The sequence below is a fragment of the Cyanistes caeruleus genome, chromosome 9 (assembly GCF_971803275.1).
Source record: "Cyanistes caeruleus chromosome 9, bCyaCae1.hap1.1, whole genome shotgun sequence".
Classification (NCBI taxonomy): Eukaryota; Metazoa; Chordata; class Aves; order Passeriformes; family Paridae; genus Cyanistes; species Cyanistes caeruleus.
In genome coordinates, this window is record NC_141709.1 from 629,820 (window position 1) to 657,138 (window position 27,319).

Below are 27,319 nucleotides of genomic sequence, written 5' to 3' on the forward strand. Positions count from 1 at the left end.
GGTTTGTCAGCCCTGCCTGCTGAGCTCTCAGCTCACAGAGAGCTGTGCCCAGAGCTGTGCTGCACAGAGGGAACTTTCACCCCAGCCTGGGAGGTTATTGTTATAACCTGCTCTGTGCTACCCTGTGCTATGTGCAGCATGTTGTAATTCTAGCCTCCAGCCCAGCCAGTCTGCCTTCATGTATCTTCAAATGTTGTAAACTCGAGATTGTATAATTCCTCTTGGTGGGAAATTATAGGTGGCAAACAGTTTTATGCTTGTGATAGATGGGGCAGCTGTGTCTTTATTTCTGCAGTGATCTGGAGAGTAATTATCCATAATGAGCTCACCCCATAAAAAAGCTGCAGCAGAGCTGGTAGAGGAGGTTCACATTTATGAGTTGTGTCTTGAGGACATCACTGGAGTGAAGCTAGGGCAAAACCCAGCAGTGTGAGAGGCCTGTCAGTGTTTGGGTCAGTCTCTAAGGACACTCCTGCAGCAGGGCTGGGAGGTGTCTCCCTGCTCCTGGCTCTGTCCTCCAGGCTGCACTTCCCTCAGCCCTTCATGCAGCCCAGCTCAGCCCTGGTGGGCACCCTCTGGCCTTGGGAAGTGTTTGAAAAACCCTTCTGAGTTCCTGAAGGACGTTTTTGCTCATCCCCCAGTTCATGAGGTAAATCATATCCCTGTCCAGCACAAATACCTTCTGGGTGAATGTGGGTGAAGAAATGACTGCCAGCCCAGCTGCCCCTCTGTGTGGGAAAGGAGGCACCCCCGGTTCAGAGCAGGACTCTGAGAGCTGTAAATGTCCTGTTGCTGTAGCTGGGAGACAGAAATGTTTGCAAGGGCTGTGTGTCTGTATTAGCACTGTGTTCAGAGCAGCTCTGCAGTGCTTTCATTACTGACACATGCTCTGAATCACTGGAGCTCCTGGGGAGGGGAGTGCTCACCCCACACACACAGGACATGCTGTTAAAAATACTCTCCTACCAGCAAGAGCTGATTGCAGTATCTAAATAAATGAGGTAACTTTATGTGGCCAAGTGAGACAGGTGGAAAATTCAGCTCACTCCTTGGATACTGTCCAAACTATAAAGACATTTCAGCTGGGAGGGGATACAGGCTCTCACTGCCTGCAGGCTTAAACCAGTGGCACACTTTAACTCCAGGGTGCAAGTGGTACTGGCTGATAGGCAAGCTCCATGTCAATGAAAACGTGATGCTGCCTCTTGAAAATAAGAATTAAGGCCAGTAGTTAAATTAATTTTATCAGTAGGTGCCTGCAACTTGAAATGTTGCATTCAAAGGTAAGGGTTAAGTAAAATAGGAAAACATTAAGGGGAAAACTAGTGGGGTGAAAATGCTGGCAAATGAAGATTGATTAAAGATTAAAAGCTTACTGCAAAAATCTTTAAAGGAGCACTAGAAAGTCCAATGGGGTTAAGTGACACATTGAAGTCAGTTCATAGAAGTAAGAAGATGATATCTTTTAAACAATGGGCATTGCAGCCAAATGAGGGAATGGGAAAAAAAAAAGAGGACAATTTCTGGCAGACTAAATGTCAAACCATAAGAAGTTAAGCCAGAAGATGATACTGAGCAACAGCATGCCTGAGGCATAAAAAAAACCAGTAAAAATATTTTTCAGAGGAAGCCTGCCAAGGAATCTCTAGTGCCTGTGGAGGACCAAGGTGTAAAGGAACCCTTAGAGTGGAAGTCAGCACTGCTGAAGGAAGGAGTGAAGTGTTCTTGTGCTGGTGTTAACCACTGAGGCTGTGTAAATACCAGGAGAATGGCAGGTGATAAATAAAGCAAACTCCTAAAGCAGGGCTCCAGCTGCAGTGTCAGTTCTGCAGCAGCTGGCAGGGTGTGTGAGAGCTGAGTGTGTCCTGGCACGAGCAGCAGAGCAGGGCTGAGCCCAGGAAAGCCCTACCTTTGTGCTCTCTTCAGCACCCTTACAGCATTCAAAAACCCTGGAAAAAGATGGTTCTTTGAGGCTGCTGGAGGGAAGGGGCTTTTGTGAGGCAAGAGGGAAGGCTTGCTCATGGATCAGCATCTCTCTAAAGATGGAACAGTTCTGCACTGGAGGACAGGGAAGGCTGCTCTCAGATCAGTGTCTCTCTGAAGATGGAACAGTTCTGCAGTGGAGGGGAGGGAAGGCTCACTCAGAGATCAGTGTCTCTCTAAAGATGGAACAGTTCTGCACTGGAGGAGAGGGAAGGCTCACTCAGAGATCAGTGTCTCTCTGAAGATGGAACAGTTCTGCAGTGGAGGACAGGGAAGGCTCACTCAGATCAGTGTCTCTCTGAAGATGGAACAGTTCTGCACTGGAGGACAGGGAAGGCTCACTCAGAGATCAGTGTCTCTCTGAAGATGGAACAGTTCTGCACTGGAGGACAGGGAAGGCTGCTCTCAGATCAGCATCTCTCTGAAGATGGAACAGTTCTGCAGTGGAGGGGAGGGAAGGCTCACTCAGAGATCAGTGTCTCTCTGAAGATGGAACAGTTCTGCACTGGAGGGGTTGTTCCCAGGAGGTTCTGCCACAGCTCTGTGCTGGGGAGCTGCTCCAGTCCCTGCTGCACTCAGAGGGAGCAGTGCCCTGCTCTGGGACAAGCCCTCCAGCCCCAGCTGTGGAAAGAAACCTTTCCTGGAATGCCTCTCCAGGCTTCTCTCCTGTGTGCAGTTTTGTGTCCTGTGAAGTGGGTAGCTCTGGATTTGCAGGCAGTGTGGGAAGTTTGTTTATTCTTTTAGTGCCTCCCAAGTGGGCATGGGATGGTTCTGACTGGGAGCACTGCTCTTCCTCTAGCCTCTTTCCTTCACTCCCAGGAGTTTTCTGTGCAGCAGAACTCCTTACTCTTGCCTTTGTTTTCTCTTTGGGTTTTTGCCTCTTGTCATTAGCATTGTCACAGCTGATTTGATTTTAAATATGGTCATCCTGCAGCAGTGCTACCCTGCCAACAACACACATATGCACAGCCAGAGCTGTCAAAAATGTCTGTGTTTTTTCTGAGAAATGCTCCATCTGAGGGAGTTTGAAATGAAGTGCCTGTGAGGGTCAGCTCTGGTGAGTCTGATCTTCTCTTGCCAAGGTGACCATCGGCTCCCTCTCCAAACCCAGAGCAATCACACCAAGTCCACCCTGGGCCATCTCTGCAGGAGCTCATGCTCTTCCTCTTCGAGGGAAGTGATGCAGCATGGAAAGAGATTGAAAAGGGAGGTGGGCAGTCCTGGGGAAGAGCAGCTTCCCTCTCCCTGAGACCTCCCAGGCACTGCAAAGCAGAGCTGGCACGGGCTGGCCACGGATTGCTCAGGGGTGCTGCTGGGCTCTTCCAAAAACCACACTGCTGGAAGCTCAGGGCAGGTGTGCTCCTCACACACAGCCAGTGCCAGTCCCTCTGGTGGCTCCATTATTTACTTCAGAGGCCACAGAGAGCTCGTTTCCTCTGGTTTCCTTGCTTGCCTCTCCTGCCTGTGTGTGTCTCCCTTGGGTAACCCCTGAGAGCGCTGCTCCGCCGGGTTAGGCACTGAGAGACCTTCTCTCCTGGCTGTCAGCTGTGCCAACAGCTCATGGCTTCCAGGGGGACACTGATGCTGTGGCTCCAGTGCTCCTGGAGACGCCTGGCCCACAGTCTGAGGGGTGGCAGGAGACCTGGAGACTGAAATCCCAGCCTGTGCCTGGGGCTGGGGACAGCTGAGTTCACACGGGCGACACCGCTGCAACCGCTCTCTTTGCAAGTAGTTCCAAGTGGGAATTTGCTTTTAAAAAGGGAAGTTATTTGGGTCACACTGTAACTTGCTCCCTTGCCTCAAACAATCCTGTCCAACAAAGCAATCTGTAAATGTTTTAGCAATCCTGCTGCGTTGTTGCAGCGAGCGTATTTTTAGTCTGTGACACTGCTTCACTTCTATACTTATTTGGTAGTGTATACCAACCCTTCAGATGGAAACATTGGCCAGATGTGCTGGGCAGGACAGTCAGGGCTCCTCAGAGGAGATGAGCTGGAAGATTGCAGCAGTGACAATGTGAGGTGACCCCTGAGTGAGGCGTGGGGACATCTGCAGCCCTTCAGCAGGCCAGGGACAGAGCGCAGCTGGTGCCTTCAACTCATGAAACTCTGAGCCCTGATACCCTAAACATGAGCTCTGGATTGGGCCAGGGAGGTTACAACAAAAACTGTTTGGGTAATTAGGTGCTAAATCATCCCTAAAGCTCGACTTCATCGTTGTCAGCTTGCACAGCTCACACAAAGCAGCCAGGAGCTGGAGCATGTTAGTGGCTCTGAAAGCTGTGCTGGTCTCTGCTGCTGTGAGAGGTGGGGCTGCAGAAGGGGCTCCGAGTGCAGAGTAATGCTGAGACTGAAAACTTCCTCTCTCAAAGGGACTGTGGGAAGTACAGAGTGTGTTGAGCAAAGGTGGCTTTAATGGAGTTGGTGGGTTTGGGTCACCTTGCACAGGGATGGTTCTCTGGCTCCTGTTTTGACATCAGTTCAACTGGTTCCATGGATAGCAAAGGCACCCTCTGCTCCCCACCACGAGGAGGGGATGATTCTCTGTCCTTGCTGACAAAAACAGGTGGTTAAAGTAAGCATGGGGCAAGTGATTGCCCTCCCTGTGCCCTACCAGGAACAGGGACCAGATCTGTAATGCAGACCTGTGTGGCTGATGGCACCTTAAATGTGTGTCCAGTGAGCCCAGCAGATACAGAGGCAGGCAGGTTCTGAGCATTTTGAAGGCAGAAAGCAGCCAGCAGTTGCAGGGTTATCTGCTGAAAAGGGCCTGAGCACTGAGGACAGCACTGAGTGATAGAGTATTGGCCCCACAGAGTATTTTTTTGGTAATCCACTGTGATATTGCCCAGAGTTAAAGTAAAATACATAGTTCTGGTAGAATAAGGATCTATAAACGTACCTGTGGCATGAATGCACCTTCAGAGAGCTGTAAAGCCTTTCCATGGTGTTTGTAGCAGTCCAGCAAGCTCAGGTGGCCTTTCAGGGGAGCTCTGTTTCAGTTTCTCTGCAGACAACTTTTCACAGTGAACATTTGCTGCAGCAAAGCTTTTTGGGGAAGATGTAATAGGAAAGGATAAATTATCAGAACTACATCTTCTTTAGGACAGGTGTGTCCATAGGGCCAGACATCCTGATATGTGTAAAGGTGAAGTCTGTGGAGTTGGCATCACCATTTGTTCTTATTAACTGCAATTAGCAAGGCAGTTCCATTGCCTGCCTTTCAAGGCCTCTGTGCCTTTCATCTTGTGCCTTTCTCTGAGAGAGCATCTCCCATAGAAAGTCTCCCAGACATTTGAACACTCAGCTGACTGATAGATGTCAGTGCTACTGAGGGGGATTTTGGTTTCATGGCCTTTTCAGTAAGACAGTTTTAAAAATCTTCAAATATGAAGACAATTTTCCATCATCCTCAGTAATTTGTAGCAGTAGTTAATGGCCTCAGCCTTATTTGGGTTTGGTTTGGACTACAGACTTTAGCTTTCATCTGCTGGATCTTGCAGCATGATTGTTTGTAGGGGAAGAGCAGCACTGGGAATTAGGTTTCTGTTCCCTAGACCAGGCTGGTGCTGGGAGTTTGGCAGAGCCTGCAAGAGCCAGCAAGGCTCTTTGGGAAAGTGCAGTCAGCAGCAATGCTTGGCACAGTTACCTTTGCTATTAATTTGAAATAGTCAATCATCTGAAGCACGGCTTTTAAACCTGTTAACAAATAATTAACTGCAGCACAGGCTCTTGGGCCAGCAGGGATGGCTTCCTAAGCTGAGTCTGCACCGTGTGAGAAGCTGCATGTTCTGAACTTCAAAGAGGAGCAATAAATCTATTTATAAATCCAGACACCTCTACAGGAGATCCGTTCCTGTGCTTTCACTTACGTAATCCCACAAAGCATCAGTCACAGGTGACTCAGTTCAGTGAACTTTGGAATCCCTGGCTGTCAGGGTTGCTCTGGCCATGGGGCAGTGCTGACACCCAGCCAGCCCTTGGGCTCAGGCAGAGCCAGCTGTGGCTCACAGGCACCCTGCTGCCTGTGTCCTGCTGGGAGGGGGGCTGGCTGTGCCCAGGCAGGGCACTGTGGGGGCTGGCTGTGCCCAGCAGGGCACTGGGGGCTGGCTGTGCCCAGCAGGGCACTGGGGGGGCTGGCTGTGCCCAGGCAGGGCACTGGGGGCTGGCTGTGCCCAGCAGGGCACTGTGGGGGCTGGCTGTGCCCAGCAGGGCACTGTGGGGGCTGGCTGTGCCCAGGCAGGGCACTGGGGGCTGGCTGTGCCCAGGCAGGGCACTGGGGGCTGGCTGTGCCCAGGCAGGGCACTGGGGGCTGGCTGTGCCCAGGCAGGGCACTGGGGGCTGGCTGTGCCCAGGCAGGGCACTGGGGGCTGGCTGTGCCCAGCAGGGCACTGTGGGGGCTGGCTGTGCCCAGCAGGGCACTGGGGGCTGGCTGTGCCCAGCAGGGCACTGGGGGCTGGCTGTGCCCAGGCAGGGCACTGGGGGCTGGCTGTGCCCAGCAGGGCACTGGGGGGGCTGGCTGTGCCCAGCAGGGGACTGGGGGCTGGCTGTGCCCAGCAGGGCACTGGGGGCTGGCTGTGCCCAGCAGGGCACTGTGGGGGCTGGCTGTGCCCAGCAGGGCACTGGGGGCTGGCCTGAGTGCTGGGCACACACACTGACCCCTCCAGGGGTCACCACCTGTGCCTGCTGAGCTCAGTGCTGGCCACAGCCCCTCTGCCCCACTGCTGCCTCCAGCTGCTGGGACTGCACGGGGGGGAAGGAGAGAAAGCCTGACAAGGCTGGTTTTGAATGATCTGGCGCAGGAATCACCAGGCAAAATCATTTCCTTGTTCTGGGAGTCAGATCAGGCCGTGTGGAGAGCGCTCAGCTCCAGGTGCTGTGTTTGGGGAAGGTGCTGACCACAGCCCCGGTCGTGAGCAGGCACCTGCAGCTCACAGAAGGGCAGGGCCAGAGGGAGCAGGAGCAAACACAAGTGTCAGTGGAGCTCTGGTAGCCAGGGCTTGATGGGCAGCTGCTCCTCCAGCCTTTCCTTAGAACCTCTTCATCAAGGAGATCCTCTCACCTCCCCGAGGTGCTTTCATCCAGGGCTTGCATTTCCTTGTCTTTAGAAACTCGGTCAAAGTTAAATATGTTTCTCTTGAGCTGTTGTTTCGAGTCCTGTCATTCTGCTGGCTTCTCCACAATGATCCTCTGCAGTTCTCAAGGTTTTTCTGTAGTACTTCTGCCCAGTTCTACTCATGTTTTCCAGCTCTGGCTGTGGTTGAAATGCATTCTGAAGATTTTGGACAGCTTCTCTCTTTTATCAAAACTGCAGTCTAGCCACTCCAAGGTGGTTGGAATCTCTCCAATCTAACATCTTACAGAAATCCTCTGAGTGTGCTGTCTATTCCTCATCCAGATCATGGAGCAGCTTGGTGGCACGGAGCTCAGGACAGAGCTGTGTGGAGTCACTGTTTGCAATGACAGTGAGCTGCTCTTCCCAAACAGGGGACTGTGCCAGCTGCACCCAGGTGACGTTTGCCTGCTGAGACCCCATCACAGGGGTGTTCAGAGAGCATCAGCCCCTCCCTGGGCTGGGGTGGGCTGGGTGGTGCCACCACTTTCAGACCCCTCCTTACAGCAGAGCTGGTCCAGGAGCCTGGCAGCAGCAGCAAGCAGTACCTGCTGTCTTTGGGAGACATCCCAGCTCCTCTTGCATGTCTCTTTGGAGCCAATGGCAATGGGAAAGGCTGCTGGAAGTGCCAGCAGTGGGCATTGAGCCATTCCCACTGCTGCCCTCTCCCCTGTGAGATTTACAGAGGCTTTCTGCAGCAGTTCGGTACCTTTGACCCTAAAAATGGAAAGAATCAGATGCCAACTTCAAATCCTGCCTAACTCCCAGGCTGAGGGCAGGATTTGGGTGCTTTTTGTGGATGTCTGGGGGGGTGTGCATCCCCTGAGTGCCTGCTGAACAGAGAGGGGCTCATTGTGAGCGTGATTCCCCCCAGCTCTGTGCTGTGCAGGACTCAAAGACCCCTCTTGCTGCAGGGTGGCAGAGCTGTGGCTGGCTTACTGCTGGCACACTTTGTTGGGAGGGAGCTGTGTCAGCACTGGGGGATCCCAGCTGGCCAGAAAGGGCTGGGCTGCTTCCCCAGTGCCACCCACACAGCTCAGCTCCTGCCTTGCCTGAGCACCGGCATTGCTGTTCTCCATTGTGCAATGCCCAGAAGTTAATGATAGCCCTCTGTGCTGGCTGCTGTGGCTAGTCAGGGAGGCTCACTGCATTACCGAGACGTTTTCCTGGCCCTGGCCACCGTCCCATCCCACCTCACCCACTTGTGGCTTTGGAGCACTGCTTCTCACGGAGCTGTCTCCTGCCAGCTGCAGCGTGGGAGCTGAGGAGCTGTGCCCAGCTTGCTGTGTCACAGGGAGCCCCTCTGTGCCATTTGCTGGCTCCAGCCTCTCTCTGCCCCTCAGCTTCCCCTGGTGCCCCTCTGCCCCCTTTTCCAGCCCCCTCTGCTGACTGCTCCTGAGCCCCTGGGGTGGGAGCAAAGAGCACCTCCAAAGGCAGGGAGAAAGGGTGGTCTGGAGGGATGGGCTCTGAGAGGGTCCCAGGAGGGATGAGGTGTGTCACCCCTGTGCTTCCCAGGGGCTCAGGTCGGTGGCACAGAGACCTGCACAGCTGCTCCTGGCTTCAGACACTTGGTGGCACACACAGAGCTTTTTCCATTTCATTTCTTGCAGGTGGGAGCTTTGATTTCCCTTGCAGGCTCTCAGCCCCCTCAGCAAGGGTTTGCTCCTGCTTTTCATTACTGTACCAGACATAGTTGATCTAATGGCTCCCACAGGTGGCGTGGGGAACAGGAGGGTCCGGCCACGGTTGTCAGCTGTCATCCAGAGTCAGAGTTAATCCAGGAAAACAGTAAAAATTAGTAATGTATATTGCATTCCTGCAGTCCATACGCTTTCCATTAGGTGATGTTCCACCCTCCTCAGCACAGAAGGGAAGCCCTGCCAATGGCAGTCTTCTGACTCTGAAAGGGTTGGTCGTGCCTGGAAATCCGATCTCGGCTCTTGCATTCCTGGGCACGCTGTCTATGCAGGGAAAGGTCTCCCACCTTTAAATGCAGGCAGCAGATGCTGGCCATGTGCACAGCCTGGGAGCCCAGCAGCTCCTGTGGCAGCGGATGTGCACACTGGGGTCCCCTGTGCTGCTCAGGGTCTTCTGTGTCCAGGGGTCTGCCAGGGGAGTGGCCTTGCCCAGGGTCACCACATCCCTCAAGTACAACAGCCAGCTCAGGATGGGAGTGAGGCACAGTTAATTCTTCTGAGAGATCACATTTTAGCTTCTTTTTATTAATAAACCGGTGAAGAAATTCCTCAAGGTCCTCGGGGTCAAGAGGGTTACAGAAAATGAAGCATTCAGCTTTCTTAAATAAACCTTATCTTCAATCACTCCCATGCTCTAGTAAGAGCAACAGTTCTGTAATGAATGTGACACGGTGCAGGTTCCATCGGTAATCACGTGCAGATGAAGAAGGGAAAATAAAAGCCATTCATTTGTAGGTGTGAGTGCAGGTGCAGAGTGTGGTGTGGGCTCTTTGGGGTGTCACGAGCAGTCTGGGGCTCTGCTGTGTGAGGTGGAGCTCCAGAAGGGGAGATCCCCCACTGCAGCTCCTGCTCCAGACAAGGAAAGGTCCCCAAAGCTCTGTTGGATCCCTGGCTGGCAGGGCCAGCTCTGACCCCGTTTTCTTTGTCCTGACCTGTGCAGAGAACGTGATCAACGGGCAGGACTACGAGGTGATGATGCAGATTGACTGTGAAGTGATGGACACCAGGATCCTCCACATCAAAAGTTCTTCTGTCCCTCCGTACCTGCGCGAGCAGCGCAGGAATCACAGCGACACCTTCTACAGCTCGTCCCCCTCGGTCCCCGAGACGCCACACGCCCTCAGGGCCATCGTCAAATCCCTGCGGTAGCTCCTGTGGCAGCCACAGGGCAGCAGGTGCTGCCTCCAGCCCGAGCCCGTCCCTGGCAGCTCCAGGGCACAGCGGGGCCGGTTCCCTTCAGCCGTTCCTGTGCCTGACCCGACCCAATGGCCGCAGCCTGCCCGGCTCCGCTGCCCGCCGTCAGTCCTGGGGCCTGCTGGCCGTGGGCTATCCCTGCTGTGTGCCCACTGGCCACAGCTGGGGCTTCTCTCCTGGTTTTGTCCCCGTGAGGCTGCTGGAGCTGGGCTGATGAGCCAGACAAGGCAGCAGGTGCCCACCCTTGGGATCGTGGCGCTCTCCCTGCAGTTCCTGGGCAGCCCGAGGATGCCCTGTCCAGCCCCCAGCTGCTGGGCCTGACCGCACAGCCCCCCTCCTCATCATTCCCTGCCCAAATCCTGCCAGTGCAGGAGGCCCTGGGATGCAGCAGCGTGCTGGGGCAGCCCAGCCCAGCCGCCCAGGAGGGTGCTGGGACCCCGCTCTCACCACTAAAGCACTGGTTCTGCTGGGAACAGCCCCTCCGAGGCACTGCCAGCACCTGCCTGCCTCTCCAGGATCCTGCTGCTGCCTTCCCCGGCCCGTGGGGCTCCACGGCTGAGGGCTTGGCCCAAAGGAAGTGATTTCATGCAGCAGATGCATTTGTAAAGTTTGGGTTTTTTGAGTTTGTTGGGTTTTTTTTCTTCCTGGTTTTTGTTTGCGTGGGTTTTTTTGTGTGTGCTATTTAATACTTTCCACTGCTAACAAGAGCCCGTGGAGCAGCACTGGCCCTGCTGGGGCAGAGGGGCTGCTTCAGTTCCGTGGGACACGGCCCCAGCACCTTCTCCTGACACCTCACGCCCCTCTGCCCTGCCAGCACTGACACCCCTGGGCAGTGGGGGAACGTTCTGTTCACCCCAAACGCTGGCTGCAGCCAAGTGCTGCCTCTCCAGAGCGTCTGTGGAGCTCTGTGCACTGATCTGTCCCCGTGTGTCAGCCGAGCCCAGGCCGGAGCTGGGCCCAGCAGCTCCAGCACACTGGTGCTCGGCTGGGATGGGCTGCCAGCAGAGCATCAGCCTTGTGTAATCCCTTCAGCATGTTGTTACTTTATTTTTTCTCCCCTGTGCAGTTTGCACAGAAGATGGTTTCAGTTTGCCAGCCAGCTGCCATTCCTTCATGCTCTGAGCACTAACCGCCTCACGTGGGGTTTTCAATTATTATTATTATTATTATTATTATTATTATCCGTGTATGTGTGTGGCTGTTAGGAAATCAAGGTTGATCCCGCAGCAAGACAAACAGCTGCAGGGGCAGGGAGGAGAAGGATGAGGAGCAGTTCCCCCAGTGCAGTGTGTGCCTTGCAGCAGCCGTGCCCTTTGCCAGGTCCTGCAGGCAGCGCAGGCCCCGTCCTGGCGGCGCTGGCGCTGCTGGAAGGAGCCGGGCTCGGCTCTCGTTCACTTTCCTGGCCTGGCCCCACCTGAGCGTGGGCCAGAAATGAAATCCCAGCGGTGCCCCAGGCAGGGGCTGCTGGCTGCTCCGGGGAGCTGGGGAGGGCACTGGGGTGCTGGCTGGGCTTGGCTCGTCAGGAAGGGCTGCTGGGGGCTGGGGCTCGGGGCTGCTGCGGCACCACATCCTCAACCAGCACCCCCGGGCTCTGGTGCTGGAGAGCATCTCTCATCCTGTGTAATTCTGTTCTCTGTGTCCCTAGTACTGAAGGCAATAAAATCCTTCTTTTATTTATTACTAATAACTGCTGTTGTGCTTGTTAATGCTGTTTTCCTTAGGCACATTACTGGAACACGCCCTGGTCTGCCATCTCTTGGGCCGCAGTGTGGCTCTGCTTGGCACAGTGCTGGCACTGCCCGTGGCACAGCCACCCTGTGCCCCTCCTGCTGCTGGAGACGGGGCACCCGACACGAGCTGCTCACCCAGGGCCTGCTAGAGCAGCCCATGAGGGCTGGACGTGGCCGTGCCGCCCTGCCCCAGTGCCAGTCCCAAGCAGCATTCAGCCCTCTGGGGTTTGTCTCCAGCTGGTGTGTAAACCAGCTCTCCCCAAACCACCCAAAAGCCACCCAAAACACCCCTGTGCATTTTCATGCACCCAGAGGGTGAAGCAGAGCCAAAGAAAGCCCCAAACAGCTGCAAAGGTACTGGATCCTTTATTACTGACAGCAGGTAAATACAAGATGCTGGTGGGCAGGAGGGCGAGGGCTGTGCCTCTGCGAGGGGATGCTGATGGTGCAGGAGCAGGGTGGGCATGGGCAGGAGAGGGAAGGGAGGAGATGGAGAGGCACAGCCAGGGCTCTGCCAGCCCCTGCCCAGGCAGCCCAGCTGAGCAGAGCCTGCACCCAGCACATGCCAAGGGGGACTACTCTGGGTTACAAAATGAACAAACAAAAGCCATCCACACGTATTTACAGCATCCCCCTCCCGCCGCCGGCTCCCTCCAGGCTCGGGGTGTCGGGAGCCAGGGCTCGGGGTGCGCCCGGAGCGGCCTGCAGGGAGCACAGCCCCAGCGGAGGGGACAGTCCTCGGCGTAAGTACCAGCACCAGGGGCTGCCGGAGCTGTGCTCGCAGCCCCGATGTACAGCAGGATCTGCAGGGGGCTGGGAAGGTGGTCCTGAGAGACGGGACATTGCCACGGGACGTGCGGGTGCTCCAGCAGGACGGGCAGCAGCAGCGTCCCGCTGGGGCCTGCTGAGCGCAGCTGTGCCCTGCTTCGGGGTGCCTCGCTGATCAGATAAAAACATCATCGGGAGCACCTTGTCTGGGCCACCTCCTCTTCCCTGGGCAGGAGAGCTGGGCCTGCCCTTCCAGAGGAGAACCTCCTTCCCCTGGGAAGGGAAATCGGAAGCAAGGATACAGCGAAGACGAAGGGGGTGGTTCTGGCCTGGGGATCGATCTACAATCCGCCATAAAAAAACCAGCTTGGAACAAAACCCATCATTTACTCTTCAATTTGTACAAAATAACAATAATAACAATAAAAATAATAATAAAAGGTGCTGGTGGCCCCTGGCTTGCAGTGCCCCACTGCGGTGGGGGGGTCTCAGTAGGCAAAGATGACGTGGTAGGTGACTTGGTGGCCATTGTCCCAGGCGTAGAGCAGGCGGTCCTTGGGGTTATAGTCTATCTGTGTGGTGTAGGCGTACTCGTTCTCAAAGAGCAGCCTGGGGATGATCTGCGTGTTGGTGTGCGTGTCAAAGGCGTAGGAGATGTTGGCGTTCCTCTTGTTGTAGCTGTCGACCGCGTACAGGACCCCACAGATGACAAAGCAGTTCCCGTAGAAGTTCTTGCGCAGCCCCGTCCTCCACGTGGTCTCCTTCTGCGTGCTGAGGTCGGCCGCGTTCAGCTTGCTCAGCACGATCACCTCCTGGCTGGAGCCCTCGTAGCTGATGGCCGGGTAGATGACCCACAGGCCGTTCTCGTCCACCGCAAAGTCCACGTCGGAGTGGCCCCGCCACCGCCACGGGGTGGACTCCTCGTAGGCCACGTCGTGCAGCATGGCCCAGGCGGCCACGTAGCGCTGCTTCAGGTCGTACTTGATGATGTTGCGCGTGAAGGCGCGGTTGTAGTAGAAGGAGCCGTTGTAGACCACGTGCCCCGTGCCAATCCAGCTGTACGGGAGCTTGTAGGAGTTGCTCCAGCGACCTGCAGGGCAGACACACCCGCCTGGTGAGACCTCCCTTCGCACTGGGGTGGGGGCACGCTCTGCCCCCAGCTCTGCCTGCACCCCCTCCCCGGCCACCAGGCACCGCCTGAGCTGTCCCACGTCCCGTCCCCCACACGCCGGGTGCCAGCAGCCAAGGGTGGAAGGTCCCCAGGCAGATTGTCCCCCCACGATGCAGCATCCCCGGGAGTGAGGACGCTCCTTGGACCAGTGGTACCAGAGCTGGTGCAAACCCACCTTGCTTGAAATTGTCAAGGTTCCTGAACTCCACCAGCGTGTTGCCGTAGTAGTAATTGGTGACGTAGATCCGCTCCTCCTGGGCCAGGGGGTCCTTCATCCAGGCTCCCTCGTTGCGCCCGTAGGTGTTCTGGGTGGTGGGCCCCGAGATGGTGGACAGCGTGTCCTTGCAGCGCCCTGCAGGGAAGGGAAAGCTTGTGAGGCAGAGGCAGGGCTGCCACACTGTCCCTGGAGGCACCACCCCCTGCAGCCCCTCACTCACCCAGCAGGTGCCCCCTGCCACCCCCTGCCACCCTGGCCCTGCTGCAGCTTTGTGAGGACCGGCCAGAACCCACAAACATCTCCCCACAGCCTCAGCCATGTCCCTGCTCCAGCTGAGGCTGCTGCCTGTCTCAGGTCCTGTCTCTTTTTGCTGCGCCCAGCCCAGCCCCTAAAGGTGGGAGGAATCTACAGCAGGTTCCAGAGTTAATAAGTAGACCTCAGTGAAGTGGACATGTCCAGCTGCCATCTCCGTGACACCTCCCACTGTGACCAAATCCAGGAGGGCTGTGCTCAGCAGGACACACTGTGGGCACGAGCCAGCCCCCCTCACACGGCAGGATGGGCGCAGGACCTGCAGCACTCACTCACCAATGATGCTCCTGATGTCCTCCTCCTCCAGGCCCTCCTTTGGGGTGGCAGGGCTGACCGGCGTTGGGGGGGTGTTCGCCTGGAGCCAAGTTCCTGGGCTGCTCTCCACCTCACTCCAGCCTCCAGCGGGGGTGGCCACGGGCAAAGTCTCTGTGGCCGTGGCCACCAGCGTGCTGGCCAAGGCTGCTGGCAGCTGTGGGGTGCCCTCCTCGGGCAGCCCTGCCGGGGCGGTGACAGGCTCCGGGGCAGTGGGGTCCGGCGTGGCGGGGGACAGGGACAGGGTGGCCGTGGCGGCGGTGCCGGCGGCCGGCGGGGTGGTGGGAGCGCTGCCGGGGGTGGGTGGCCAGCCCACGGGAGAGGGTTTTCTCACGGCCTCGCCTGCCCTGCTGCTGGGCCTCAGGAGCTGGTCCTCTATCAGCAGGTCCACCGTGTTGTCCCCGCTGAACAGCTCGTCCGCTGCCGAGCACAGGCACAGGTGTCAGCCCCGCAGCCCCAGCCGGCTCCCACCCACCTGGCCCGGGGTGACACCACCTCTGCGGGCTCTACTGAACCACCCGTGTTCCCTCCCCACGTCCCCTCAGAGAGCCACAGTGCCCGTGGCAGGAGGTGAGTGAGGCCCCAGCACCTCAGGCCAGGCAGGGCAGGAGGTGATGGGGATCAGCTCTGCCCTGCCGAGACCTCCCAGAGACGGGGCAGGATGGAGACATCTCTCATCCATGGGGATGGAAACCCAGCTGCATCCCCGTGCAGATGCCACTCACCTAACCCAGGGTGCCTCAGCCGGGGCACGGGGATCACTGGGGTTCCCCAGCAGTGGGGTTCTCCTCCTGGTCAGGAGCTCCCAAAGCCCCGCAGGGCTCAGCCCCTGCTCCCAGCACAGACCCCTGGCCATGCTCAGACCCCTGGCCGTGCTCTGAGCTGCCTCCACCCTACACTCTGCACAAACTGGGCCGGCAGAGTTGAAACACGAGCACGTTTAATAAACCTCCATTTGCTTCTGGAGAGGTGTTGATGCTGGGTGCTCTGAACCGAAGCAGTGACATATTTCCTCAGCCACCAGGCATTTTCCATGGAGTAACAATGCTACGGTGCCCCACATCCGCAGCTCACGGGCTGCACGGCCATGAGGTGCCGGCTGTCCCACCTGCCCTGCTGCTCCCACACGTCCCCAGGGGATGAGGCACTGGCTCTGCTGCGGGATGCAGCCCCCACCCCACCAAGCACGGCTCCATACCCAACTCACGTTGCTCCTCGATGTCATTCTCTGACTCGGGGGACTGGGCTTTGTAGTAGGTGACCCCTCGGACAATGGTGGGCTTGGAAGGAGGCCGGCTCCTCACCCGCAGCTTCCTCTGCAGCAGCTGCTCGGGCTTCTTGTCCTCCAGGGAGAGCTGCAGCTCCGGGAGGGATTCCACAGAGTTGATCTGCTGGGAGATGGTCTCATCCTTCAGGAATCTTTCTTCATATTTTCCCTGGAGAAGACACAGGAGGTTGTTACCAAGTGGGCCAGAAACGCCACTGCTTGGCAAGAGTGGGTCAGGCTGCACAGCCCCACGCTGAGCAGGGGGATCTGAGCTGCCTCCTTCCTCAGGGTGTCCCTCAGTCTGTTCTGCCATGGGAACCCTCCAGGAGACATTCACAGGGTGTCCCTCAGTCTGTTCTGCCATGGGAACCCTCCAGGAGACATTCACAGGGTGTCCCTCAGCCCATTCTGCCATGGGAACCCTCCAGGAGACATTCACAGGGTGTCCCTCAGCCCGTTCTGCATGGGAGCCCCCATGGACATTGCCCAGGGTGTCCCTCAGCCCGTTCTGCCATGGGAGCCCCCAGCTCCAGCTGCAGCTCCAGCAGCAGGATCCGTGCAGCACACGCTGTGGGATGCAGGGCAGGCAGGAGGAGCGGGCTGGCTCCAGATTGCAGAGTGTGCAGTGTGCACTGAGCTCTCCCAGCTCGGAGAGGCTGAAGGCACCTCCCCAGCAGGAGAGGGAACCTCTCGGAGCAGGAACCCCCCCGGGCAGGGACCAGCTGCCACAGCTCGGGTCTGAAGGATTTCATCTCATTAAAGGAAATCGGAAAGGCAGCCTGAGGGCTGAAGCGGTGCCCATTTGGCTGAGGAGATGGGCCCTGCTGCAATTAGCAGCGAGAAAAGGGGAATATTGGGAAATGAGGTCACTCGGGGTAATAAAAGCCCCGCGCTCCGCTCCCCTGCCTGGCCGGGGCTGGCTCCTCTCCAGCGGGCAGCAGCTGCTGAGGGCAGGCTGGGAGATGGGCAGTGGGGCTGGGAGATGGGCAGTGGGGCTGGGAGATGGGCAGTGGGGCTGGGGAGATGGGCAGTGGGGCTGGGAGATGGGCAGTGGGGCTGGGAGCAGGGCAGTGGGGCTGGGCAGTGGGGCAGGGCAGTGGGGCTGGGAGATGGGCAGTGGGGCAGGGCAGTGGGGCTGGGAGCCGGGCAGTGGGGCAGGGCAGTGGGGCTGGGGCACAGGGCAGTGGGGCAGGGAGCAGGGCAGTGGGGCACAGGGCAGTGGGGCAGGGCAGTGGGGCAGGGCAGTGGGGCTGGGAGATGGGCAGTGGGGCTGGGAGCAGGGCAGTGGGGCTGGGGAGATGGGCAGTGGGGCAGGGAGCCGGGCAGTGGGGCAGGGCAGTGGGGCTGGGGCACAGGGCAGTGGGGCAGGGAGCAGGGCAGTGGGGCAGGGCAGTGGGGCTGGGGCACAGGGCAGTGGGGCAGGGCAGTGGGGCAGGGCAGTGGGGCTGGGGAGATGGGCAGTGGGGCTGGGAGCAGGGCAGTGGGGCTGGGAGATGGGCAGTGGGGCAGGGAGCAGGGCAGTGGGGCAGGGCAGTGGGGCTGGGGCACAGGGCAGTGGGGCAGGGAGCAGGGCAGTGGGGCACAGGGCAGTGGGGCAGGGCAGTGGGGCAGGGCAGTGGGGCAGGGAGCTGGGCAGTGGGGCTGGGGCACAGGGCAGTGAGGCAGGGAGCAGGGCAGTGGGGCTGGGCAGTGGGGCTGGGGCACAGGGCAGTGGGGCAGGGCAGTGGGGCTGGGCAGTGGGGCTGGGAGCAGGGCAGTGGGGCTGGGCAGTGGGGTTGGGGCACAGGGCAGTGGGGCAGGGCAGTGGGGCAGGGCAGTGGGGCTGGGGAGATGGGCAGTGGGGCTGGGAGATGGGCAGTGGGGCAGGGAGCAGGGCAGTGGGGCTGGGCAGTGGGGCAGGGCAGTGGGGCTGGGGAGATGGGCAGTGGGGCTGGGAGATGGGCAGTGGGGCAGGGCAGTGGGGCTGGGCAGTGGGGCAGGGCAGTGGGGCAGGGCAGTGGGGCACAGGTGGTGCCATTGCCCTACTGCGGACACCCCTGTGGGAGCCCACCCTGTCCCCAGGGCCTCGGGGAGCCCGTCCCCACACAGGACCTGCAGGGCAGGGCTGGGGGCGAGTGCAGGCCCTTGGCAATCTCAGGATGCTTGAGCTGGAATGGGGCACTCAGGGTCCCCCGGCAGGCACCGCCCTGCAGAGGGACACGGGCGGGGACAGGATGCTCCGGGAGCGGCCGGCAGGGACCAGAGGAGCCCGGGCCACCCCAGACAGCAGCACCGGGGCACAGGAGCTTCGGGACACCCCGGGCAGGCCTTTCCCCAAACAGCTCAGGTCTCTCTGGGGCTGCACGGCAGAGGCTGTCCCCGGCAGAGGCTGTCCCCGGCAGAGGCTGTCCCCGGCAGAGGATGTCCCCGGCAGAGGCTGTCCCCGGCAGAGGATGTCCCCGGCAGAGGCTGTCCCCGGCAGAGGATGTCCCCGGCAGAGGCTGTCCCCGGCAGAGGATGTCCCCGGCAGAGGATGTCCCCGGCAGAGGCTGTCCCCGGCAGAGGATGTCCCCGGCAGAGGCTGTCCCCGGCAGAGGCTGTCCCCGGCAGAGGCTGTCCCCGGCAGAGGCTGTCCCGGCAGAGGATGCCCCGGCAGGGGATGCCCCCGGCAGAGGCTGTCCCCGGCAGAGGATGTCCCCAGCAGAGGATGTCCCCGGCAGAGGATGTCCCCAGCAGAGGATGTCCCCGGCAGAGGATGTCCCCATGCTGGGCAGACCCCACGGACACCCCAGAGCACACATCCAGGGGGATGCCCGAGCCCTGCCCGCAGCTGCCAGGCCGGCGGAGGAGGGGACAGGAGGGGACAGGAGGGGACAGGAGGCGACAGGCTGTCCCTGCAGCGAGCCCCAAGCCCTGCTAATCAAAGGCTGTTTCCCACCGCTTCCCGCAATGACATCAGGCTTTCCAAGCGGCTCAGCCACCGCTGACCCCGAAAACCAAGAGCCCACCTCCCCCTGCCTCCAGCTCCATCCCGTGCCAGCGGCAGCCGGGCTGTGCCCAGGCACTGCCGGGGCTTGGGGAGCACAAACAGGGCCCCTCCGGCCAGGAGAGCCCAGGGCAGCGGGCCGTACCTCCGGGTGAGCGTAGGCAGCCTCAGCATCCCGCTGCAGGGAGCTCTCCATGTCGGCCAGGCGGCTGCCGAGGAGCCTGGAGCAGTTCTCCCTGCCAGGGCCATCCTGCAGAGCCTGCTCCCCGCTGGCTCCAGCCCGCTGGCCTTCCTGCGTCGAGTTCCTGGACATGCCCTAGGAGAGCAAGGGAGGAGACTTTACCCCGCTGGAGGACACGGGGTGCTCTGTTCTGTGGCCCCCAAAGCACGGCCCTGGAGCTCCGTGCTGCCATCCTGGGCTCACAGCTGGGGATTCTCCACGAGGCTGGGCGCTCCAGCTGCTACAAAGATGTCCCTGCCCCCAGTGGGATGCAGGAACCCCATCCCTGCTGTGCATATCCTCACAGATCTTTGCTGCAGGTTCCCCCGCACGGGGAGAGTGGCCTTGAGGCTCTTCAGCCCCCAGCTTCAGCCACACTTGCCAGAAAGTTCATCTTGCATTTATTGATCCCACTTTCCTGGCCTGGCCACTCGGGGACTGCTCCTCCTCAACAGCCCCTGCTCCCACAGAATCTGAGGATGTGGGGACAGGACAAGGGCCAGTGACCCCCAGAGCAGCTGTCCTGTGAGCAGGAGGGAGCTGGGGCTGGCTGCAACTCATCCAGCAGGCAAAACCCTTCTCCCTCCTCAGTGCCCAGGCACGGGCACACCCCGTGCCCCAGGGATTGCTGCGGTCTCTGCTCGTCCCTCCTGGGCTCCCACACCTCACACAGCACCTGCTTTGGGGGGCTGGCACATCGGTCACTTCAGCACAGGCGCTGGGGGTGGTTACCCTGGTCCCTCATTCTCAACCTGTCCTGCCACCCATTTCTCCTGAAAGCCTCCGTGATCTCCACCTGGGAGCTCCGGGTTGGCAGCAGATGGGACGAGGCTGATGTGAGCTGAGGAGGAGGCAGCGGAGCCGCCTCGCTAGAGAACGCACTCCACGGACCGAGAACTGGCAGTTCCTTCCCTCCGCCGACACCATCGGTCTAAAACACCTTCTTGTAGTGGAAAGAACTCGTGAGACCTCCTAACCCCTGTAAACCAGAGGGGTGAACCCCCAGTCCAGCAGGAACCCTCCAGCAAGAGGTGTGATGGAACCAGCAGAGGAACGGGGAACCTCATGATGCTCTCCCAGGAGCAGCTCTCGACACCATCCTCCCTTGGAGAGGATGACTGATTCCAACAGCCCTCAGCACTTCTCCTGTGCAATGTTTGCTTTGTGAGCTGCCCAGGGACGGCGTTTGCCTCCCCTGGAGCGCAGAGGCAGCACCAAAGGCTGGCCAGTGATGGATGCAGCAGAGGCTGCTCAGCTGCTGTGCGGGGCAGCAGCTGCCAAAAGCACGCCCGCCCGCCAGGGCCATGCTTTGAAGGCGTGCCAGGCTCCAGTTCAGCACTCAGCTGTCCCTGCTGTCAGACCCCAGGGCTGCTGCAGGGTGTGATCCTCCTCCACATCCTCTCAACAGGAATTCCCGTGCTAAGCCAGCAGCAGGAGGCATTTCACACCTGCTGCCTGCATCAGCTGGGCTCTGCCCCAAGCTCTGGGCAATCTCCTTCTAAGCCAGGCCTCTCCTGTCGTCCTCCATCCTGTCCAAGTGCCTGCAGGCAGCCTCAGCTGCTTTTACATGATCCTGCAGCCCCACTTCTGGGCAACCAGAGAGCTCTGTGAATTCCCTGCACCTCTACAGCTCCATCCTTCGGCCCTAGGGAGCTTTCTGCCCATCTGCCTCCCCGTGGCACACAGGCACTCCTGAGCGGGGTGAGCAGGCTGCAGAGGCCAGCCCGTGTGCCCAGCGTGCCACCAGCACTGCTGGCCCCCAGCCCCCTGCAGGAACTGGCCACTTTGGTACTGGAGCAGAGTGCAGGGACAGCCCCACCTGAAATAATCCCTTGGCAAGCCCAAGGAAGGACTGAAGAACACGCTAAACCACAGGAAGAGGGTGGGATTGCAAAGGAGAACATTGGTGCTTTGTTATTTTCAGACCTCAAAACCCCTTTTGAGTCAATTTCCCTGCCTGGAAAGCCAGAGCCCCCCAGGCAAACGTGCTCCCCTCGGCTGTCTCCCTCCTGACCCCGGGCTGGAGCACGCCGTGCCTTCCCAAAAGACTTTAAAGTGGAATTTTGGCTTTATAAATCATCGCCTCTCAGCTCCTGGCTGGAGATGGACCGCTCCACTCCGACAAGAATGTGGAATTACCGTCCCAGATACGGAGCACGGGAGAAAACTCCAGTATTTAATCTGGCAACCTGTCGCTACATAGCTGAGCTCAGCTTAAACTGCAAACCCTACCCTGTGCTAGCCAAAGAAATATTAAACTGTGTGGAAGTGAGAATTATTTCACTGGAAGTCTGCTCTAAAATAAAATGGAAGCTTGAGGGTTCTGCTCTGTTTTAAGGGAGGCCAAGACGTAACTCGGTCCTTCAGGAATCTGAGCTCCTTGGCTCCCCACAGTCCTGCTGGGTGTACCCCTGCACCAGCCCGAACCTCTCAGCCCCACATCAAACAGCTCCAAAGCTCCTGCTTGACAGCAGCCAGCACACCAGCCCACAAGGAAAAGTGAGAGGAGGAAAAACTTCACAGCAGCGCCTTCTGACCCAAAGGAGACGCTGCTCCTGGCGAGGCCACGCTGGGATCCCGCTCCCAGTCCCGGCCCTGGGGGACTGGGGGAGCTGGAGGGGGTCAGGCCAGGCTGATGGGGTGGGGGTGCACTGGGCACTGCCTGAGGTCCGGTCTGGTTCAGAGACCCAAGCCTGCTGTGGCTCAGTTTCAGCCCAGTGAACATTTCCTCCGGCTCTGAACGCAGCAGGGCAGCAGGACAGTCCCAGCGGGGCCGAGGACACTGCAGGAGAGCAGGACTCACCTCCTCCAGCTTCTCCACCCGACCCACCAGCTTGGTGGTGACTGAGTGCAGCTTCAGGAGGTCTAAGCCATAGAAGGCACTTTCCAGCATCTCGACGATGGAGGAGAGCTGCAAGGCAAGGGCAGAACACGGTCAGGAGCAGCACTGGCTCTAACACACCCCAGGGAGCTTCGGCAATGCACCCAGCTGAGGGCAAGAATTCGGATTAAAGAGCAGGCTTTCCCTTACACAGCCCTGCTGCACTGCTGCCCTGGCCAGAGCATGTCATGCAGAGCAGAACTCGCCACCCCCACGGAGCCCCAGGACTTCAGGAGCACATTTTGGATGCTGGGGATTAGTAGCAGAGCAAGGTAAAACCTTTGCCAGCTCTAGGCAGGCTCTCCCACGAGCCCAAATCCCTCTCACTACTCCACCAGCGATGTGACTGCCAGCAAAGGAGGCAACAAGAAAAAGGCAGCTCAGTTTGAGATCGGACTCTGAGTTCGTGCCATCCTGTGCTCTTTTTCCTGGAATAAGAAAAAACTTGTTAAAAAGTCTTGAAATGCTCTCCAATTGCAGGGGTGAAGAAACAGAAATTCAGTGCCAGCCTGGCAAGTGTTGCCTTTCTGAAGAACAGTTTTATCAGGGGGATAACCCTAACCCTAACCCTAACCCTAACCCTAACCCTAACCCTAACCCTAACCCTAACCCTGCCCTCTCCTGCAGCCAGCCCTTTGACAGACAGCCTGTGTTGAAGCCCCCCTGTGCCTGTGTCCTGCCCAGCCCTCGGTCACCGTTCCTGGGACATGGAGAGGGCACAGCTCCACGGTGGGAAGGGCTCCTGGAGCACCTCCCCTGCCTGGCCAGCGAGCTGCTGCACACCCTGCAGCCCCCGTGGCTGAGCAGCATTCCCAGTGCACGGGAATTACTGCAGGGCCGTGACATTTTCTCCCAGCAGCTACAAACCGCTCAGCAGAGCTTCATAAACACGGGAGAATCACAGGCAGCGCTGCTGGCAGCGCTCGGAGTTTCCACCCCGGCCTCTGCAGCCTCCCTGTGGAGCTGACAGCAAAGGAAAGATTTTTTGGGCCAGATAAAATGGCAGCATTAAGAGACAAGAGCTGTTTTATGGCTGTGCATCCACTTTCCACTGAGAGCTGGATGGAGACGGCCGATACAATGCGCAGGGCCTGCCAGACAGCCGCTGGAGACCTGCGCTTTCCCTCCGGGCTGGACCATTTCCATCACTGCACAAAGGCTGCAGACCACGTTAACCTCCTTCCCAATGATCCTGAGCACAGGCTCCTGGCACTGACTCTGCACCAACGCCCCCAAAATCACGCTGTGCCTGCGAGCAGCACGCTGCCCTGTCACAGAAAGAGATGTGAGGTTCGGCTGCTCCCTGCCAGCACCACGCTGACCTTCCCCTGAAGAGCACACTCATGTTCCCATCAGCTCACTGCTCCCTTCCCTTCACCCACCGTGGCCTTTCATGGTCCATGAATTCCCACTGGACCTTACTAAAGGCACAGAAGGACTGAAACCTCCTGCTGGGGAGCCCAGTGCAGGCGCTCGACTGAGGCTGGCTGCCCTGGGCTGTGCTCCTGCTGCCTGGATTGATTTCTCTCTCTCATTCCCTCAGGGATTCATCCTCCAGCCCACCCAAGGGAGGGACCTGCCCACAGCTGTCCTACACATGGAGTACCCAGGGCTTTTGTGTCAGACCATAAGAAGGTCTGGTAAAACACAACACACGAATGACCCTGTGCCCTTCCTGCTGCTGGACCGGGCAAGGGCGATGCTTGTCGGGGCAGCAAAGGGAGTAAAAAACCCTCTGGGGCTGCTCAGAGCTGTGGGGTGGCTGTGGGAGCTGCTCCTCATGAGAGGCACGAGAGCTGCAGCTGTGTCCTCTCCTGATTCCCAGCTTCTCCTACAAGAAGGGGCTGTTCCCAATGATCCTGACCCCTGGAGGGGCTCTGGGCCTGGAGGGAAAGCGTTCCTGCTGCCCAGCTCCTGGATGGAGCTGGATGGCAGCTCGGGAGAGCCCCGTGTGTGCCTGGACAAGCCCTGAGGAGGCTGTTCCTAGAGGACACAGCCGTTCCCTCCCCGCAGCTGGCTGCGAGCTGCTCCCCGCTGGAGCCAAGGGCAGCCAGGCACGCTCTGCTCCTCCCCAGGAGGATGAGGAGGACAGAGCAGCAGCTGCTGGCACGGGAGCTCTGCCTGCCTCCCGGCAAGGGACCACCGGGGTGGCTCTGTCACCTGGGGGTGTCCCCTCCCCTGACCACAGAGAGCTCACCACTCTCACCTAAGGCCACGTGGGACCTCCTGGCTTTTCCCCAGACGAGGGACCAGGGAACAGCCCCAGACTGGGACCCCTCCTCCCCTGAATGATGGATTGTCTGCCTGTGCCTGTTTATCTTCCCTAGCTGGGGGTGCCTGGACAAGAAGCTGCTGACTGTCTGCAGCCAGACACGATGGAACACATCCTCGAGCCCCAAGTTAATGAGAACGAGCCCATCGTGGTGGCCTCGATGGCAGCTGCCCCACGGCGCCTGGCACGCTGCCTGCCTTCCCACCCCAGAGGGACTGGGGGGCAGCAGTGCCACCAGCACTCAGCCTGCCCCTCCAGGGGCTCCCCAGGACCCCAGCAAGCACCTCCTGCAGCCCTGCCCTGGCAGCAAACTGGGAAGCCAGCAGGCTCTGCTGCCAGCCAAAGGAAGCACCCAGCGAAGGGCAGGAGCGCTGAAACACCGCCACTTCTGGGAAAGGGGGATGTATTCCTACAGAGATGAAATACTGAACTGTAGAGAAGTGTCAGCCTCTGAAACAACAGATCCATCCTGCCATCAGCCAGCTGTGCATCACACCCTCACCCTGACCGAGCATCGGCTGCTCTCGGCCCGTGGAAGCCAGAACAGCTTTTTCTGCGTGGGTCCTTGGGAGTCCCTCTCTGCAGCAGAAAAAAAGAGCTGGCAGCTGCTGAGCGGAGCAGAGCTGGCCTCCAGGGACACTTGGGGCTGGACAGAGGGCAGGGAGCAGCCCAGCCCCTGCAGAAAGCCACGGAGGAGCCCAGGCAGCGAGGGATGAATCAAGTGAATCATCCACTGCAGCTGCTCGACTCAATCCCTTAGGCTGAGCTCGATTTTTGTATCAAACATGCAGATCTAAATGTAACTAGGAGATAGTTTAGGAAAAAGGGTTAGGGAGCAGGGTTTTTTTTAGAAAAAGCTCAGAAAGAAGAGGTTTCAGAAGATCTTCTCGTCCCCAAAGAGTCAGGGGCTGAGGCTGCTCCCCTACCTTCAGGTCGCTGCTCTCCGCCTCCCGCAGCTTCTTCAGCCTGAAGTCTCCCTCGCAGGGGTTGAGGGCCGAGGGGGGAGCCACGCACGCACACTTGCAGCTGGGTCCTGACGTGATGGTTTCCACCGTGTAAAAATCCTCGGCTCTGAAAGCGCCCTCGTTAATCCTCTGGCAGGCGCCGCGGCCCAGGGGTCTGACCAGGCATTTGCAGCGGCAGTCGGAGCCCTCGGACACCGCCTTCACCTTGTCGTAGTCACCTAGCAGCTGAGCACAGGCCGGCAGTGAGCAAACCTCCCTTCCTGCGCCCGGGGAAGGCACGGCCTGCAGCTCAAGGCCCGAACAAGGATGCTCCGGACACCCCGAGCCCCGAGGGAACCGGCCGGCTCTTGCAGAATCCGCCAGCCAAGGAGGGCTCTGGAGAGCTCAGAGCTGCTCACTGCCCGCGAGGGGAGTAAAAACTGCCTTCTTCCAACAGGCTGGTTTTTATCCCACTGCGTGCAGAACGCCCCTTTGAATTTTAAATACAGGAATTTTAAATTTTTCCGCTTTCCTTTAATGCTCTGTGTGCAAAAGACCCAAAGAGCCACCTGCTCCCCAGAGCAAGAGCGTTTTAGCCAGGCCAGCGGGGCCAGGGTGCATGGGGCGAGGGGCTGAAAGGCACCCCATAAGCGGTGTAACCTGGTGGTGAAGCAGAATTTCTGATTAGCCCTGTACAATGCCAGGAATTTCCTTTACGGAGATTTGCAGACAGCGCTTCTGAAAGCCCAAGCACAAAAATAACTCTGGCGGTTCGTTTCCAATGCTCTCTGCGTTAGCCATTTCCGAGGGCAGATAATAACACGCCGCCTGATCAGCCCAATCTGACAGAGACCTCCACCGCATCCCACTGGCAGGGAAAGAGCCTGGATCGGCACACAAAGAGGCCCCACCAATCCTCCTCCCAAGGAGCTCCCTTTTCTTCTGAGTCCCCCCGGAAAAATGCTAGGACGGAGTCTGTCAAGCGCTCCCTGACGGGCTTCACCGATTTCCCTGCGCCCGGCTGCCGGATGAACTTCCTCCGGCGCGCAGCATCACCGGGAGTGCCCGGCCGGCATCCCCCGGGCTGCGGCAGCATCACTCACCCAGCACCCCCGACAGCGCACAGCCAGCACGGCTGGGAGCGAGCCCGGAGCCCCGAGCAGCGCCGGGAGCCCGGAGCCCCGAGCAGCGCCGGGAGCCCAGGCTCAGCCCCGAGCAGCGCCGGGAGCCCGGAGCCCCGAGCAGCACCGGGAGCCCAGGCTCAGCCCCGAGCAGCGCCGGGAGCCCGGAGCACAGAGCAGCACCGGGAGCCCGGAGCACAGAGCAGCACCGGGAGCCCGGAGCCCCGAGCAGCACCGGGAGCCCGGAGCACAGAGCAGCCCCGGGAGCCCGGAGCCCCGAGCAGCCCCGGGAGCCCGGAGCCCCGAGCAGCCCCGGGAGCCCGGAGCACAGAGCAGCGCCGGGAGCCCGGAGCACAGAGCAGCACCGGGAGCCCGGAGCCCCGAGCAGCACCGGGAGCCCGGAGCCCCGAGCAGCACCGGGAGCCCGGAGCAGCCCCGGGAGCCCGGAGCCCCGAGCAGCGCCGGGAGCCCGGAGCCCCGAGCAGCGCCGGGAGCCCGGAGCCCCGAGCAGCCCCGGGAGCCCGGAGCCCCGAGCAGTACCAGGAGCCCAGGCTCAGCCCAGGCAGTACCAGGAGCCCAGGCTCAGCCCAGGCAGTACCAGGAGCCCAGGCTCAGCCCCGAGCAGCATCAGGGGCAGGATAGCTCAGCTGTGGCCGGCAGTGCCCCGGGGCTCCCCCGGCCCCGCGGTACCTGCGAGAGGATGTTCTCCTGGTTGTCCGCCTCGTCCTGCAGCGGCTCGGCCGAGGGCCCGGCCGTGCCGGAGGGGGGGGTCCCTGCCCGGGTGGGGGTCCCGGCCCGGCAGCCGGCGCCCAGCGCGGCCAGGCACAGCAGCAGCGGCAGCGGCCGAGCCATGGGCGGGCGGCGGAGGGGCCGGGGCCGGCGGGAGCCGCCGCTGCTCGCTCAGGTGCGGAGCGGCGGGGCCGGGCTCCCCCCCGCTCCTCCTCCTTCCCTCCCTCCGCTCCTCCTTCCCTCCCTCCTTCCCTCCCTCCTTCCCTCCCCCCGCTCCTCCTCCTTCCCTCCCTCCTTCCCTCCCTCCGCTCCTCCTTCCCTCCCTCCTTCCTTCCCTCCTTCCCTCCCTCCGCTCCTCCTTCCCTCCCTCCTTCCTTCCCTCCTTCCCTCCCTCCGCTCCTCCTTCCCTCCCTCCTTCCTTCCC

At 59.6% G+C, this 27,319-nt stretch overlaps 2 protein-coding genes across 10 annotated transcripts in view; one reads left to right on the forward strand and one right to left on the reverse strand.

Annotated features, from left to right (window-relative positions):
- Positions 1–11,670, forward strand: part of ATF6 (activating transcription factor 6) — a 73,917-nt gene extending 62,247 nt beyond the window's left edge. For all 8 annotated transcript variants that reach the window (XM_086842958.1, XM_086842959.1, XM_086842960.1 and 5 more), the window contains one exon: positions 9,733–11,670. In XM_086842958.1, coding sequence (XP_086699084.1) covers positions 9,733–9,941 — 209 coding nt within the window. In that variant the 3' untranslated portion in view covers positions 9,942–11,670. The remainder of the gene's footprint in view (positions 1–9,732) is intronic.
- A 393-nt stretch (positions 11,671–12,063) lies between these two features.
- OLFML2B (olfactomedin like 2B) lies at positions 12,064–27,096 on the reverse strand. 2 transcript variants are annotated; one of them, XM_086842967.1, is made up of 8 exons: positions 26,857–27,096; positions 25,028–25,291; positions 21,752–21,859; positions 18,874–19,044; positions 15,695–15,932; positions 14,461–14,916; positions 13,831–14,007; positions 12,064–13,574 (listed from the first exon to the last, which is right to left on the reverse strand). In XM_086842967.1, exons 1-8 carry the CDS (start codon positions 27,016–27,018, stop codon positions 12,973–12,975), a joined length of 2,178 nt encoding a protein of 725 aa, XP_086699093.1. In that variant the 5' UTR covers positions 27,019–27,096; the 3' UTR covers positions 12,064–12,972. The 2 variants fall into 2 exon arrangements, with proteins under 2 accessions (XP_086699093.1, XP_086699094.1); XM_086842968.1 differs by having other exon boundaries at positions 15,704–15,932; positions 26,857–27,095.
- Positions 27,097–27,319: the final 223 nt, after the last annotated feature.

Excerpts from the sequence above, each read along its gene's own strand:
- OLFML2B (XM_086842967.1), bottom strand. The coding sequence starts at position 27,018 with ATGGCTCGGCCGCTGCCGCTGCTGCTGTGCCTGGCCGCGCTGGGCGCC. Across the intron at positions 25,292-26,856 it reads AGGAGAACATCCTCTCGCAG|CTGCTAGGTGACTACGACAA; the intron begins GTACCGCGGGGC and ends GCCTGTGCTCAG. Across the intron at positions 21,860-25,027 it reads CGGAGAGCAGCGACCTGAAG|CTCTCCTCCATCGTCGAGAT; the intron begins GTAGGGGAGCAG and ends CTTGCCTTGCAG.